The sequence below is a fragment of the Salvelinus fontinalis genome, chromosome 4, assembly GCF_029448725.1.
Source record: "Salvelinus fontinalis isolate EN_2023a chromosome 4, ASM2944872v1, whole genome shotgun sequence".
NCBI lineage: Eukaryota > Metazoa > Chordata > Actinopteri > Salmoniformes > Salmonidae > Salvelinus > Salvelinus fontinalis.
The window spans coordinates 25,924,041-25,937,677 of record NC_074668.1 but is presented as its reverse complement, the minus strand read 5'-3'; the positions used below and the strand labels follow the sequence as shown (position 1 = coordinate 25,937,677).

At 43.1% G+C, this 13,637-nt stretch overlaps 1 protein-coding gene across 11 annotated transcripts in view; it reads left to right on the top strand.

Moving 5' to 3' along the window:
• Nucleotides 1–12,034, top strand: part of LOC129853433 (unconventional myosin-Va-like) — a 107,236-nt gene extending 95,202 nt beyond the window's left edge. For 3 of the 11 annotated variants that reach the window (XM_055919466.1, XM_055919476.1, XM_055919475.1), the window contains 10 exons: nucleotides 50–196; nucleotides 856–1,010; nucleotides 1,178–1,267; nucleotides 1,506–1,656; nucleotides 2,248–2,432; nucleotides 2,861–2,958; nucleotides 3,061–3,235; nucleotides 6,430–6,510; nucleotides 6,810–8,507; nucleotides 8,882–12,034. In XM_055919466.1, coding sequence (XP_055775441.1) covers nucleotides 50–196; nucleotides 856–1,010; nucleotides 1,178–1,267; nucleotides 1,506–1,656; nucleotides 2,248–2,432; nucleotides 2,861–2,958; nucleotides 3,061–3,235; nucleotides 6,430–6,510; nucleotides 6,810–6,962 — 1,235 coding nt within the window. In that variant the 3' untranslated portion in view covers nucleotides 6,963–8,507; nucleotides 8,882–12,034. Of the gene's footprint in view, nucleotides 1–49; nucleotides 197–855; nucleotides 1,011–1,177; nucleotides 1,268–1,505; nucleotides 1,657–2,247; nucleotides 2,433–2,860; nucleotides 2,959–3,060; nucleotides 3,236–6,429; nucleotides 6,511–6,809 lie in introns of all 11 variants that reach the window. The other 8 variants (XM_055919468.1, XM_055919471.1, XM_055919470.1 and 5 more) reach the window with 8 other exon arrangements.
• The last annotated feature ends 1,603 nt before the right edge of the window (nucleotides 12,035–13,637 follow it).

The following is a 13,637-nucleotide window of genomic DNA, read 5'->3' as shown; positions in this document are numbered from 1 at the left end:
TGTGTGTGTGTGTGTGTGTGTGTGTGTGTGTGTGTGTGTGTATGTCTAGCTGGCCAGGTTGAGACTATATCTCCGGGTCAGATGGTTGAAGAGACGGTCCGTCCGGTGAACATTCCTCGTCGCGAGAAAGACTTCCAGGGAATGTTGGAGTACAAGAAGGAGGATGAGCTGAAACTGGTTAAGAACCTCATACTGGGTATGTAACCTCCACTCTGACCTCTAACCATTCTCAATCTTGCACTCTTTTTTAACTCTCTCTCTCTCTCTCTCTCACCACCTCTCTCGCTCTCTCTCTCACCAGCTCTCTCTCTCACACCACCTCTCTCTCTCTCTCTCACCACCTCTCTCTCTCTCTCTCACCACCTCTCTCTCTCTCTCTCTCTCTCTCACCACCTCGCTCTCTCACCACCTCTCTCTCTCACCACCTCTCTCTATCTACACCTCTCTCTCTCTCACCACCTCTCTCTCTCACCACCTCTCTCACCACCTCTCTCTCTCTCACCACCTCTCTCTCTCTCTCTCTCACCACCTCTCTCTCTCTCTCTCACCACCTCTCTCTCTCTCTCTCTCTCTCTCACCACCTCTCTCTCTCTCTCTCACCACCTCTCACCACCTCTCTCTCTCACCACCTCTCACCACCTCTCTCTCTCACCACCTCTCTTTCACCTCTCTCTCTCACCACCTCTCTCTCTCTCTCACCAGCTCTCTCTCTACCTCTACCTTTCTTTCTCTACCTCTCTCTCTCTACTCTACTTTCTATGCGTGTTAGAGAGAAGTTTTTCTGTTTATACATAGATACAGGCATATACATAGATAATCCAATAGTCTATTGTAACAGTCAATTATCTGTAACAGAGTTGAAGCCTCGTGGTGTAGCGGTAAATCTGATCCCAGGCCTGCCAGCCTACATCCTCTTCATGTGTCTGAGGCATGCTGACTATGTCAACGATGACCAGAAGGTCAGGACGCTGCTCACATCCACCATCAACAGCATCAAGAAGATACTCAAGGTGCGTAGGGCTCTGGTTTAAAGTAGTGCTCTATATATGGTATAGGAAGGATGTCATTTGGGGCGCACACCCTCTGATGTCAGTAAAACTACATTAAGTTGCTCCTATACTTGTGTAGTAACACTGTAATTGCACTAGTAACTATATTGTCATTTTATCTCTGTCAGAAACGGGGGGATGACTTTGAGACGGTCTCCTTCTGGCTGTCCAACACCTGCCGCTTCCTACACTGTCTCAAACAGTACAGCGGAGATGAGGTGAGACCGGACCCAGCACACACACACACACACACACACACACACACACACACACAAATACTCAAACAAATGCTTACAGGCCGACACACACACACACACACACACACACACAGACAGTCTGAAACGGTACAGCGGCGGTGAGGTACACCCCAAAACACAGAAACACTTTATTCTTGCGATGCTCCAACTTGTGTTTGTATCTGTTTCTCTCTCTTCCTCCTCCTCTCTGTTCCTGCAGTCGTTTATGAAGCACAACACTCCTAAGCAGAATGATCACTGCCTGTCTAACTTTGACCTGGCTGAGTACCGTCAGGTCCTCAGTGACCTGGCCATTCAGATCTACCAGCAGCTCATCAAATGCATGGAGAACATCCTACAGCCCATGATTGGTGAGTCCACCACGCTGTGTGTGTGTGTGTGTGTGTGTGTGTGTGTGTGTGTGTGTGTGTGTGTGTGTGTGTGTGTGTGTGTGTGTGTGTGTGTGTGTGTGTGTGTGTGTGTGTGTGTGTTTTTATTGAATTGAATGTAACCTTTATTTAACTAGGCAAGCCAGTTAAGAACAAATTCTTATTTACAATGACGGCTAAACCCGGATGACACTGGGCCAATTGTTCGCCGCCCTGTGGGACTCCCAATCACGACCGGATGTGATACAGCCTGGATTCGACCCAGGGAATGTAGTGAAGCCTCTTGCACTGAGATGCAGGGCCTTAGACCGCTGCGTCACTGTGTGGTGTGTGGGTGGGTGAACATCCAACCACTAACGTGTGTGTGTGTGTGTGTGTGTGTGTCTGTGTGTGTCTGTGTGTGTCTGTGTGTGTCTGTGTGTGTCTGTGTCTGTGTCTGTGTCTGTGTCTGTGTCTGTGTGTGTGTGTGTGTGTGTCTGTGTCTGTGTGTGTGTCTGTGTGTCTGTGTGTGTGTGTGTGTCTGTGTGTCTGTGTGTGTGTGTGTGTCTGTGTGTGTGTGTGTGTGTGTCCCAGTCTCTGGTATGTTGGAGCATGAGACCATCCAGGGTGTGTCGGGGGTTAAGCCGACCGGTCTGCGTAAACGGACATCGAGCATCGCTGACGAGGGAACCTACACGCTGGAATCCATCTTACGTCAGCTCAGCGCTTTCCACTCCACCATGTGTCAGCACGGCACCGACCCTGAACTCATCAAACAGGTCCGTGTGTGTGTGTCTGACCCCTGGTTGTGTTCTGACCCCTGGTTGTGTTCTGACCCTGACCCCTGGTTGTGTTCTGACCCTGACCCCTGGTTGTGTTCTGACCCCTTGTTGTGTTCTGACCCCTGGTTGTGTTCTGACCCCTGGTTGTGTTCTGACCCCTGGTTGTGTTCTGACCCTGACCCCTGGTTGTGTTCTGACCCCTGGTTGTGTTCTGACCCCTGGTTGTGTTCTGACCCCTGGTTGTGTTCTGACCCCTGGTTGTGTTCTGACCCCTGGTTGTGTTCTGACCCTGACCCCTGGTTGTGTTCTAACCCCTGGTTGTGTTCTGACCCCTGGTTGTGTTCTGACCCCTGGTTGTGTTCTGACCCCTGGTTGTGTTCTGACCCCTGGTTGTGTTCTGACCCCTGGTTGTGTTCTGACCCCAGGTTGTGAAGCAGCAGTTCTACATCATTGGAGCTGTGACTCTCAACAATCTGCTGCTGCGTAAAGACATGTGCTCCTGGAGCAAAGGCATGCAGATCAGGTGGGTTCAGAGAGGCTGTCATGTCTTAGTATGTATAGACAGACTGTGTCTAAAGTGTTTTATAGAGTGTGTGTGTGTAACGTATATAATATGGTGTACCAGGTATAACGTGAGTCAGCTGGAGGAGTGGCTGCGTGACAAGTCTCTGATGCTGTGTGGAGCCAAGGAGACTCTGGAGCCTCTGATTCAGGCTGCTCAGCTGCTGCAAGTCAAGAAGAAGACGGACGAAGACGCCGAGGCCATCTGCTCCATGTGCAACAGCCTGTCCACATCTCAGGTAACCAATCACAGCTCGCTATTCTGCTCATGTACTAAACTAACCAATTAGAGCCCTTTCTACCACTCAGGTACTAGATGAAGGAAAAAGGAAACCGCACACTGCTCTTGATAGTATCACCGATATTTAATAAGCTTACGTATCGGCCTCACGGCCTTCATCAGAGCTTTTGTGATTTTTTGAAATCTGCACCCTTATGTAGACCTGGCCCCACCCACATCCGTTCTACACATCGAAGGGGGTTGGAGGCAAAGGAAAAACAAATAAGTGCTACCAAATATAACAATATGCATTTCATAAATATTACACAAGTGTATAAATAAGGCGTATTAAACACGTCTGTAAAACCTCAATGAGGACATAGCAAGTTTACAATAGTCATTGGGTACATCGTACGAAAAACATCCGAGTAATCTACAATAGACACATATTTCATGTTCAAATTCACAACATAACATACATAGGCATTTCATCATTAAGTCCTTTAGGAAATAATGTCTGGAGGGTGAAAATCCCAAAACATTCTCTTTTACTCAGAGTATTATTAATATCCCCTCCCCTGTCTGATATCTTAACTTTCTCTATGCCACAAAATCTAAAGGTGGAAATGTCATTGAAATGTACAGCGACTGGATAATCCCTGTCGTTTCTCCTGATTGAACTTTTATGTTCACTAATTCTCTGTTTGAGAGAGCGGGAGGTTTTACCGACATAGCAGAGCCCACATGGACATTTAATCATGTAAACAACATGGGTGGTGGAACACATAATAATGTCATTTATTTGGAACCGTTTTCCTGTGTGTGGGTGGCAGAAATATTCACACTTCATCATATTGTTGCACTGTGCGCATCCTCTGAAGGCGTAAAAGAGCTTGGCTGATTTTCTTTTGTGGCTTGCAGTTGGCGTGAACCAATTTATGGCGTAAATTGCGACCTCTCCTTTACACAATGCGTGGTGGATGTTTAAATTCAGCCGGCAAAGCTGGGTCCGATGATAAAATATGCCAGTGTTTCTTGACCACACCTCCCACTTTTCACGAATTCAAAGTATATGTAGTTGTGAACATTACGGAGGGTTCTGTAGCGGGTCTTTGTTGTAGCAGTTCATCTCGTGTTTTCTCCAAATGATGAGCTTCATCCACACATTGAGACGAATAACCTCTTCTTAGAAACCTAATGAGCATCTCCGCTGCTGTTTCTAGATAATCCTCTGTGGAGTGGCAGATACGGCGCAGTCTGAAAAACTGGCTTCTTGGAAGTCCTCTTTTTAACGGCTCAGGGTGGAAGCTGTCCCCCTGTAATAGAGTATTTCTGTCCGTTTCTTTTCTATACAGAGTTGTAAACAGGGTTCCATTTGATTTCTCAATCCACATATCGAGATAATGAACACGTTGAGTGTCACGTTCAATAGGGAATTTGAGATTGGGGTCAATGTCATTGAGTAGTGCCATAAAATCTGACAGCTCTTGTTCAGTTCCTTCCCATATACAAACAATGTCGTCAATATATCGATACCACTTCAGGACTTTATTAAAAATTGGATTCTCGTTTTCATTATTAACAAAACGTTCTTCAAAAAGACCCATATAGAGGTTAGCATAGCTCGGAGCAAATGTAGAGCCCATCGATGTTCCATTCGTTTGGAGGTAGTATTCATCATCAAACCTGAAATAGTTATACATCAAAACATATTCAGCCAGCTCTAGAATGAAGTTTGTTGGTGGATATTCATTAGTATCTCTGTCTCCCAAATAGTGTGCTAGTGCTGCCAGCCCCCCCCACATGGGGAATGCTGGTATATAGACTCTCCACATCTAATGTGACCAAAATACAATCTTCTTTTAAACCCGTTATTAGTGAGATCCTGTTTATGAAGTCTATAGAGTCTTTTACATATGATGGCAATGATTGCACATGAGATTTAATAAAAAGAGTCTACAAAGTTCGACAATGGCTCTAGCATTGAGCCTATTCCTGCAACCACTGGTCTGCCTGGATAGTTGCCTTGTTGTGTTTTACGTTTGTGTCATTTCGGTAAAATCTATAAGCATGGACGTATGGCACATTTGCAGCAAAGATATTCATATTCAGGTTTTGAGATGAGGTTGTTTAATAGGGCCTCAGATTCGAACATATATCCCTTTGGAACACCTGTGTGGGATCAACACTCAGTTTTCTATAGAAACGTTCATTGCTGAGTTGTCTCTGAATTTCTTCTTTATATTTTTCATAGTCTAAAACAACCACAGCACCCCCCTTGTCTGCAGGTTTTTAAAACCAAATATAAATCTTTCATTAATTCATTGAGTGCCAGTTCTTCTGTTCTAGTGAGATTCTTCTGAATGTGGTTAGTTTGTCTCGTATATACTGACATGGCTTCTTGTTTGACTAACCTACAATAGGTATTAATCGAGGAGTTGTTAACCATGGGACAGAATTTGCTTTTGGGCTTAAAATGGTGCCAGTTCCTTGATGTGTTATTAGGCCCGAATCAGTGTTTTGTGAAAACACATGCTTAAGTTTAATCTTGCGAAAACATTTAAACAGATCTACTTTTGTATTGAATGGTTTATCTGTACATGTAGGTACAAAAGAGAGGCCCTTAGATAAGACTGAGACTTGAGCGTCAGTAAGGTATTTTTTGGAGAGGTTAATTACCGTGTCCCGCTGTAGCTCCGTGTCCACGGCCTGTGTTCCTGGTCTCTTCGACCGCTTGACTCTCCTGCATCGTTTCTTTTCTTTCGTGGAGCCCTCTGTTGCTTCCGGGCTAAAAAAACGGACTGTGTGCCATGGTAGCTGGAGTCACTGTCTGTAGGGAATTCGCTCTCGGTGGATGCCTCTATGTCCAAGTTTCCATGTCCTTCCGCTGCTGCGTATCTGCGTCCCCCGATCAGTGGTGCGTCTCTCCGTCGGCCTCTCCGTGCTCCTGTTCAGGTACTGAACTAACCAATCACAGCCCTCTCTACCACTTAGGTCCTAAACTAACCAATCACAGCCCTTTCTACCACTCAGGTACTGAACTAGTCAATCACAGCCCTCTCTACCACTTAGGTCCTGAACTAACCAATCCCAGCCCTCAGGTACTCAATTTACCAGTCAAGCCCAATCACTGCGGAGAATGGGACAGATCAGTTGAGTTAATAGTTCAAGGTTCAACTAATGAAGTTTGTCTCTGTGTTTCTGTGTTCCCAGATTGTAAAGGTGTTGAACCTGTACACTCCAGTCAACGAGTTTGAAGAGAGGGTGTCTGTTACCTTCATACGAACCATACAGGTAAGTGCCAGTCTGTTTGCCTGTCTGTGTCTGTCTGTCAGTCTCTGCATATAAGTAACTGTAACTAATGTATATATTTTCCCTCTCCTTCGCTCCCTCTTTGTTTCTCCCTCTCTGTATCTCCATCTCTCTCTCTGTCTCTCTCTCTCTCTCTCTCTCCCTGTCTCTCCCTGTCTCTCTCTCTCCCTGTCTCTCTCTCTCCCTGTCTCTCTCTCTCTCTCTCTGTCTCTCTCTCTCTGTCTCTCTCTCTCTCTCTCTCTCTCTGTCTCTTTGTCTCTCTCTCTGTCTCTCTCTGTCAGACTCGTTTGCGGGACCGCTGTGAGACTCCTCAGCTGTTGATGGACACTAAGATCATCTACCCAGTCACCTTCCCTTTCAACCCCTCCTCTCTGGCCCTGGAGACTATCCAAATACCAGGCTCCCTCAACCTAGCCTTCCTTACCCGCGTCTAACACATACACGACTAATAGATAGGCTATACAGAGGCATGCAATCACATGCATACACAAACCATTCTCTTCCTAACACATCCAAACACTTACATACAGTACACACATACACACGCTCAGCTTCCACCCTACGGTAGTTTTTATGTCAGTAGTTGAAAGCCCATCCTCCTCCGCGTGTACAAATGCTCAACTCTAAGAGAATGCACCCGCTACAGGCCACCTTTTCTCCTATCTTACCCCCTTTTACTAAGCTACACTCCCCACCTACAACCCCATTTAAGACCGAGTACCGTGTTCCCCCAGTCCTCTTTTCTCCTCTTTGTTCTCTTCTCAATAGTGTAGTGTTTTCTAGCAGTCCGGTTCTCCCATAGGAATGTATTACGGTACACTTAAGCTAGCTGTCCAGGGCTAGCATCACAGCTAGCTAGCTCATTCAGCCAAGCTCAGCTAGCAGCTGTTGTGTTATGATAGGATGCTAGTGCTTCTACAGTTATCTAGCTAGCATCAGTTTTGAGTACATCGTTATCTACTCACCCACTGAACACAGTCAAGCCAAGTGCAGTACCCATTGTCTGTACCATAATTTTATACATATATAAATACATATAAATATTAATATATATATATCACTCTAGGGTGTTTTATTTATTGCATTTATCTCACTCCCTTTCCTAGAATACGTTTTTCTTTGCATTCAGAAAACATGGATACCATCGACATGTAGGCTTATCTCTCCAGCTTTCCAGACCGGAGAGAAGTATGGCCATGGAAAGACCACTAGAGTCCTGTAGTATTAGAATTATGTCTATAGCAGATGATCTATCTAGTCTCATTTAATTAGCACTATTTAATGTAGCTTTTTATTTGTTTAGCTCATGATGTATTGTGCTTTAAGATCTCTCTGCCGTAGCTTTGTCCTGTGTAACCTGCTTCTCTAGTAGATCTGCACTTTAGCACCGCTGCACCAGAGGTTGAAATAGAGGATTAGACTGGAACAGAGGTTGAAATAGAGGATTAGACTGGAACAGAGGTTGAAATAGAGGATTAGACTGGAACAGAGGTTGAAATAGAGGATTAGACTGGAACAGAGGTTGAAATAGAGGATTAGACTGGAACAGAGGTTGAAATAGAGGATTAGACTGGAACAGAGGTTGAAATAGAGGATTAGACTGGAACAGAGGTTGAAATAGAGGATTAGACTGGAACAGAGGTTGAAATAGAGGATTAGACTGGAACAGAGGTTGAAATAGAGGATTAGACTGGAACAGAGGTTGAAATAGAGGATTAGACTGGAACAGAGGTTGAAATAGAGGATTAGACTGGAACAGAGGTTGAAATTGAGGATTAGACTGGAACAGAGGTTGAAATTGAGGATTAGACTGGAACAGAGGTTGAAATTGAGGATTAGACTGGAACAGAGGTTGAAATTGAGGATTAGACAGGAACAGAGGTTGAAATAGATAGAGGATTAGACTGGAACAGAGGTTGAAATAGATAGAGGATTAGACTGGAACAGAGGTTGAAATAGAGGATTAGACTGGAACAGAGGTTGAAATAGATAGAGGATTAGACTGGAACAGAGGTTGAAATAGATAGAGGATTAGACTGGAACAGAGGTTGAAATAGATAGAGGATTAGACTGGAACAGAGGTTGAAATAGATAGAGGATTAGACTGGAACAGAGGTTGAAATAGATAGAGGATTAGACTGGAACAGAGGTTGAAATAGATAGAGGATTAGACTGGAACAGAGGTTGAAATAGATAGAGGATTAGACTGGAACAGAGGTTGAAATAGATAGAGGATTAGACTGGAACAGAGGTTGAAATAGATAGAGGATTAGACTGGAACAGAGGTTGAAATAGATAGAGGATTAGACTGGAACAGAGGTTGAAATAGATAGAGGATTAGACTGGAACAGAGGTTGAAATAGAGGATTAGACTGGAACAGAGGTTGAAATAGAGGATTAGACTGGAACAGAGGTTGAAATAGATAGAGGATTAGACTGGAACAGAGGTTGAAATAGAGGATTAGACTTGAACAGAGGTTGAAATAGATAGAGGATTAGACTGGAACAGAGGTTGAAATAGAGGATTAGACTGGAACAGAGGTTGAAATAGATAGAGGATTAGACTTGAACAGAGGTTGAAATAGATAGAGGATTAGACTTGCAATAGAGGGCTAGACTGGACGAGTAGTTTAGATAGGTATGGGTATAAAACTATCAGGTTTAGACGGCTTCAGCTACTGTACTTGCTTCTCCAATTTAACTAAGTAGTTTGGTTCCAAAACCCCTACAGAGGACTCACTAACTCACACACACACACACACACACACACACACTAGTGACTGTTGTTAAAAACAGAAGCACACTGGATCCTACATATCCACTACCACATCGTTTCCCAAAACTATTGGTCGCGGCCACATGTGGGGGCGCCTGATTTTTAAAAATGGGGTTGAACAAAAATACAATAAAACCGCGCTTTGTTCATAGAACCAGGGTTACGTCGGTAACCTCCGGTAGCCTCTAGATACAGTTGTAATAAACAGAGCGGTTTCTGTTTTCTTCCTACAAATGTGGCTCTATCTTTTAAACGGTTCAAGATACAAAATATTATGACCCCATCACTGAAAGATAAGACTCTCAGGAACACGTATGTGTCTTCTGTTTCCCTCCACAATGGCCACAAGCCTCATTAGAACAGAGTGGACAAGACCAGGAACTAAATCAGCTAAAACAATAAGTTTACATTAGCGTTGGAGTCGTGTTTTTTTTTATATATATCAAAATGGGGCTGCGGACAACAGTTGGAACTCCTGCAGTACCAACTACTACATATCTTCACTTCTAAGTATCTACATGTCCTCACCCCACCCTTCTGTCTGCTCCACTCTCTGTACGTTATGATGGACAAGATCTGTAGGTTCCTTTCAGTATTATAGCCTTGGAAAGGAGGTTGTGCCTGTTACTAAACCTGGTTACCACTGAGCCAGTCTGTTTTACTGTAGTTGCTCTCATAATCCATCGCATTTAGACTCAGTATCAACCATGTCTTGAATGTTTTTCCCTACAGCCTGTATGATAATGCTGTCATGCCAGCTTTACTCCAGAAACTAAATCACTTCTTTGTAGACAAACTATTCATGCCCTGGCTACAGTCTCTACTCTAACCTACTCTAACTCTTACCCCCGTCTTTCATTCCCTACTAACCTACTCTAACAACTCCTTCACTGTCTCCCCAACCACCTCTTCACTGTGTCCCAACATCAGCCAAATCTGTTTTCATGGCTCTACTTTTAGAGAAAGCAGCCATGTTGTTGCTCAGCACCAGAAAGTGACCAGTAGAGGGCGACATTGGACACTAGGTCACATGACTGGCTTCTATAGAACCAGACATTCTGCCAGATGTTCTATAGAATCAAAGAAGATCTACAAACATTCTATTCACTACTACTAAGGCCCTTCTAACCTCTCTGACTGGTCAACCGCTGAGGGACAGAAAGGATAGAACTACATTTATCATCATCGTTGCCTCTCTTCCTTACTTGTGCCATCAGTGTTCACCCATACCCTAACTGCTCATCAACCACCAACTTGATTTAACCATCAACCTTATTGTTTAACCTTCAACCTTATTTTACCGTGAATCTTATTATTTACCGTGACCTTTATTTTACCTACCAACCCTGACCCTTTGAACTTTGTTACCTGACCTATAGAGACACGCGACTCAAAACATATTATTATTATTACTATCATTGATGTAGGAGTCAAATTCATGTTTAAACTTGTTTTGTGATGCAATTTAATTAATAATCATATATTTATTATTGGGACCACCATGAGTGTATTGTATAAAAATTAAAAATGGCCTTTTTGTTACATTTTTGCAGCGTTGCATTTTAATGAAGGATTTTTAGGAATACGTTTTAGGTTGTTCAACATGTGTGTAGTGATACCAGATCTAAAATGCAAATCTGCATCTTGGACGATACTGGAAAATGATACTGGCAATACTGCAGGTTTTACCCTTGTGAATGTTTTAGAGCTGTTATTGATCATACATATAGGATGACTTCATTGTTACTCATGTTTGGGACAAAGCCTTACATATGATTTTAAAAACACTATCATCTCCTGTCTTTGTCTGTCTGTTACACAACTACTGTTTTAAAAAGTAGCATTATTATTATTGAATGTTTTGACAAGTTGTCCTTAGATCTTATTTCAGAGGCTGGGATTCAAGGATTGTTTTGCTTTCTGTCTAGTTGCACTTTTTGAAATATTTACTGAACAAGTTTAATAAACGCTGATAAAGTTAGCTCTGTCTGCCCTTAACCTATCTGATATGATTCTAATTTCTTTGATCATCATGTGGTCTATGTTCCTCCAGAGAGGTCATCTAGCTGTAGTCATTTACACAGTAGAAGGCTATAGTCTTAGTGACTATCCCAAATGGTACCATATTCACTAGATAGTGCACATCTTTTGACCAGGGCCCATAGGGAATAGGGTGCCATTTGGTATGTACCCTTAGTCCATTTCTATGATTAACCTTCTTTAAGCAGTGTAGATGTCCCGCTCTCCCCTTCCCCTTATAGTGTCCCACTCTGTAGATGCCGTGTGCCTCAGACAGGCTTGTTCATGTAGACACTCTGTGGTACGACCGGTCTTCACCTCATTTGAGATGTACATTTTAACATCTCCAGATGGTTCTTAAAATAGATACTTAAAATCTCCCTTTTTATGGTTTTGACAATTGAGGTCAATGCTAAAGTATCACATCAAGTCACGACATCATCACTAACCGACACATCTCATTGACCTAATGATCTGAAGACTTCATACAGTCCACCTGTGGTAGAGATGCTGAACTCTGCTCTTCTCCATCTCCTCGCTTCTATTCACTTCTTTGTCCTCTCTCCTCCCGTGTGTACATCAGGAGAACTGGACTGTGTGTATAATTCCTGGTAGCTGTACTTAGTGAATGTGTTCACCATTAAGAAACTTGGAATACGTTTAAATTGTCAAACCCTGTAAAAGACAAATAAAGGAATTCAGCACTGAAAATATTTTTTTGTTTTTTTGTCCAAAGCCAAAAGCAAGCTGTGGTCATGAATGGGTAATGAAAATAATAGCAGTTATTATATTATTGTATTATTATAAACATTATGCCATGGAATTTTAGCTTTAAGTTCATATTAAATATGTGAACTATTTCAGCCCTCAGACCGTTCAGTGGCTAGCTGACCTATAGCCTGAACAAGTAATACAGCCCTTACCACCAACAATAACATTTACCATTAGTGGATGTGAAACAATCTGACCTTGGACCAGTGATTAGAGACAGCTTCTATCCAGTCCTAATACTTTGGGCTTCATCCCAAATGGAACTTTATTCTCTTTCTAGTGCACTACTTTTGACCAGGCCATCGGGTTCTGGACATAAGAAGTGCACTTTAAAGGGGATATGGTGCCATTTGGGACGTGACCCTGGTCTGTACCTGAGGGTAATACTGTGGCGTGGTCAAAGCCCTTGGTAAGTAGCTTAGTGTTCCCTCTCTGTCCCTGGCCTCCAGTCCTCTAACTAACTAACGCTGGACAACACTGTCTCCTCAGGATAGCATACCGTCTGACAGACAAACCAACTTCCCTCATTAGGTAAGAACTATATTATATGTTTGTTATGATGATGTCATGCAGTTGTGTTGGAAACAGTTGGTCAGCTATTTGTTTATATTTAAGGCATATCAGGTCTGTAAGCATGTACAATATGAGATTGACTGATTTTAAATAATGGCAAGGTGTTGACTTAGTTATAATTCAATATACATGGCCTTCAGCAATGTATTTAGGATATTACTTTGAGAATTTGATAAACCACTGAAAAGCCATACATGGACTGTATAGGGCTTAGGGTTAGGTGGATCACTATCAGCACTGTAACACTAAAGCCTATTTCTCAGTCTCTATTTTAAGCATGTGGCTAGTACAGTACGGAACAGTGTACAGTAGTATAGGAAGTTTGTGGGTACCATCCACTCCCGTTGTGCCCAAGAGCAAGGCACTCGCTCCAGCATAACCCCCACATAGCTCCAGGGGTGCTGCATTGTGGTTGACCTTGTGCTCCTCGGAAGTGTCTATGTTGTTATGTGTTTCCGTGGTGTCCTGGGGGTTGGGAGCAGCGCATCCTGCATTCCTAAGGCTACTGATCAAAATAGTCACATGGCTAGCATATAACAAATATACTACATATCAACCTAGGATCAATGAGTTACCCAGCTAACTTACCTAAATATTTAGAAATATTCATGTTAGTAAATGGGCATGGTCTCCTACTCTAATTTACTCAACAACCAAAAACACAAAGGCCGATCATAAGTAAAACAAATGATTAACCAGAAAACCAATAGTTATTTATCAAAGTTAGCTGGCTAACTTTTTGAACCTGCTTTGTAGTATACACCTCAGACCCATGGTTCAGACAATAGGCAGACAAGACAGGAACAAAAATGGCAATTGTGGGAGGAGCACAAGGTCAACCTGGAGTTATGTAGGGGTTATATTCTAATATAATCAAATGTTTCTTGTCAGATGTAAACAACAGGTGCAGACTAACAGTGAAATGCTTACTTACGGGCCCTTCCCATATAGCGGCAAGCGGCCTGCTCAA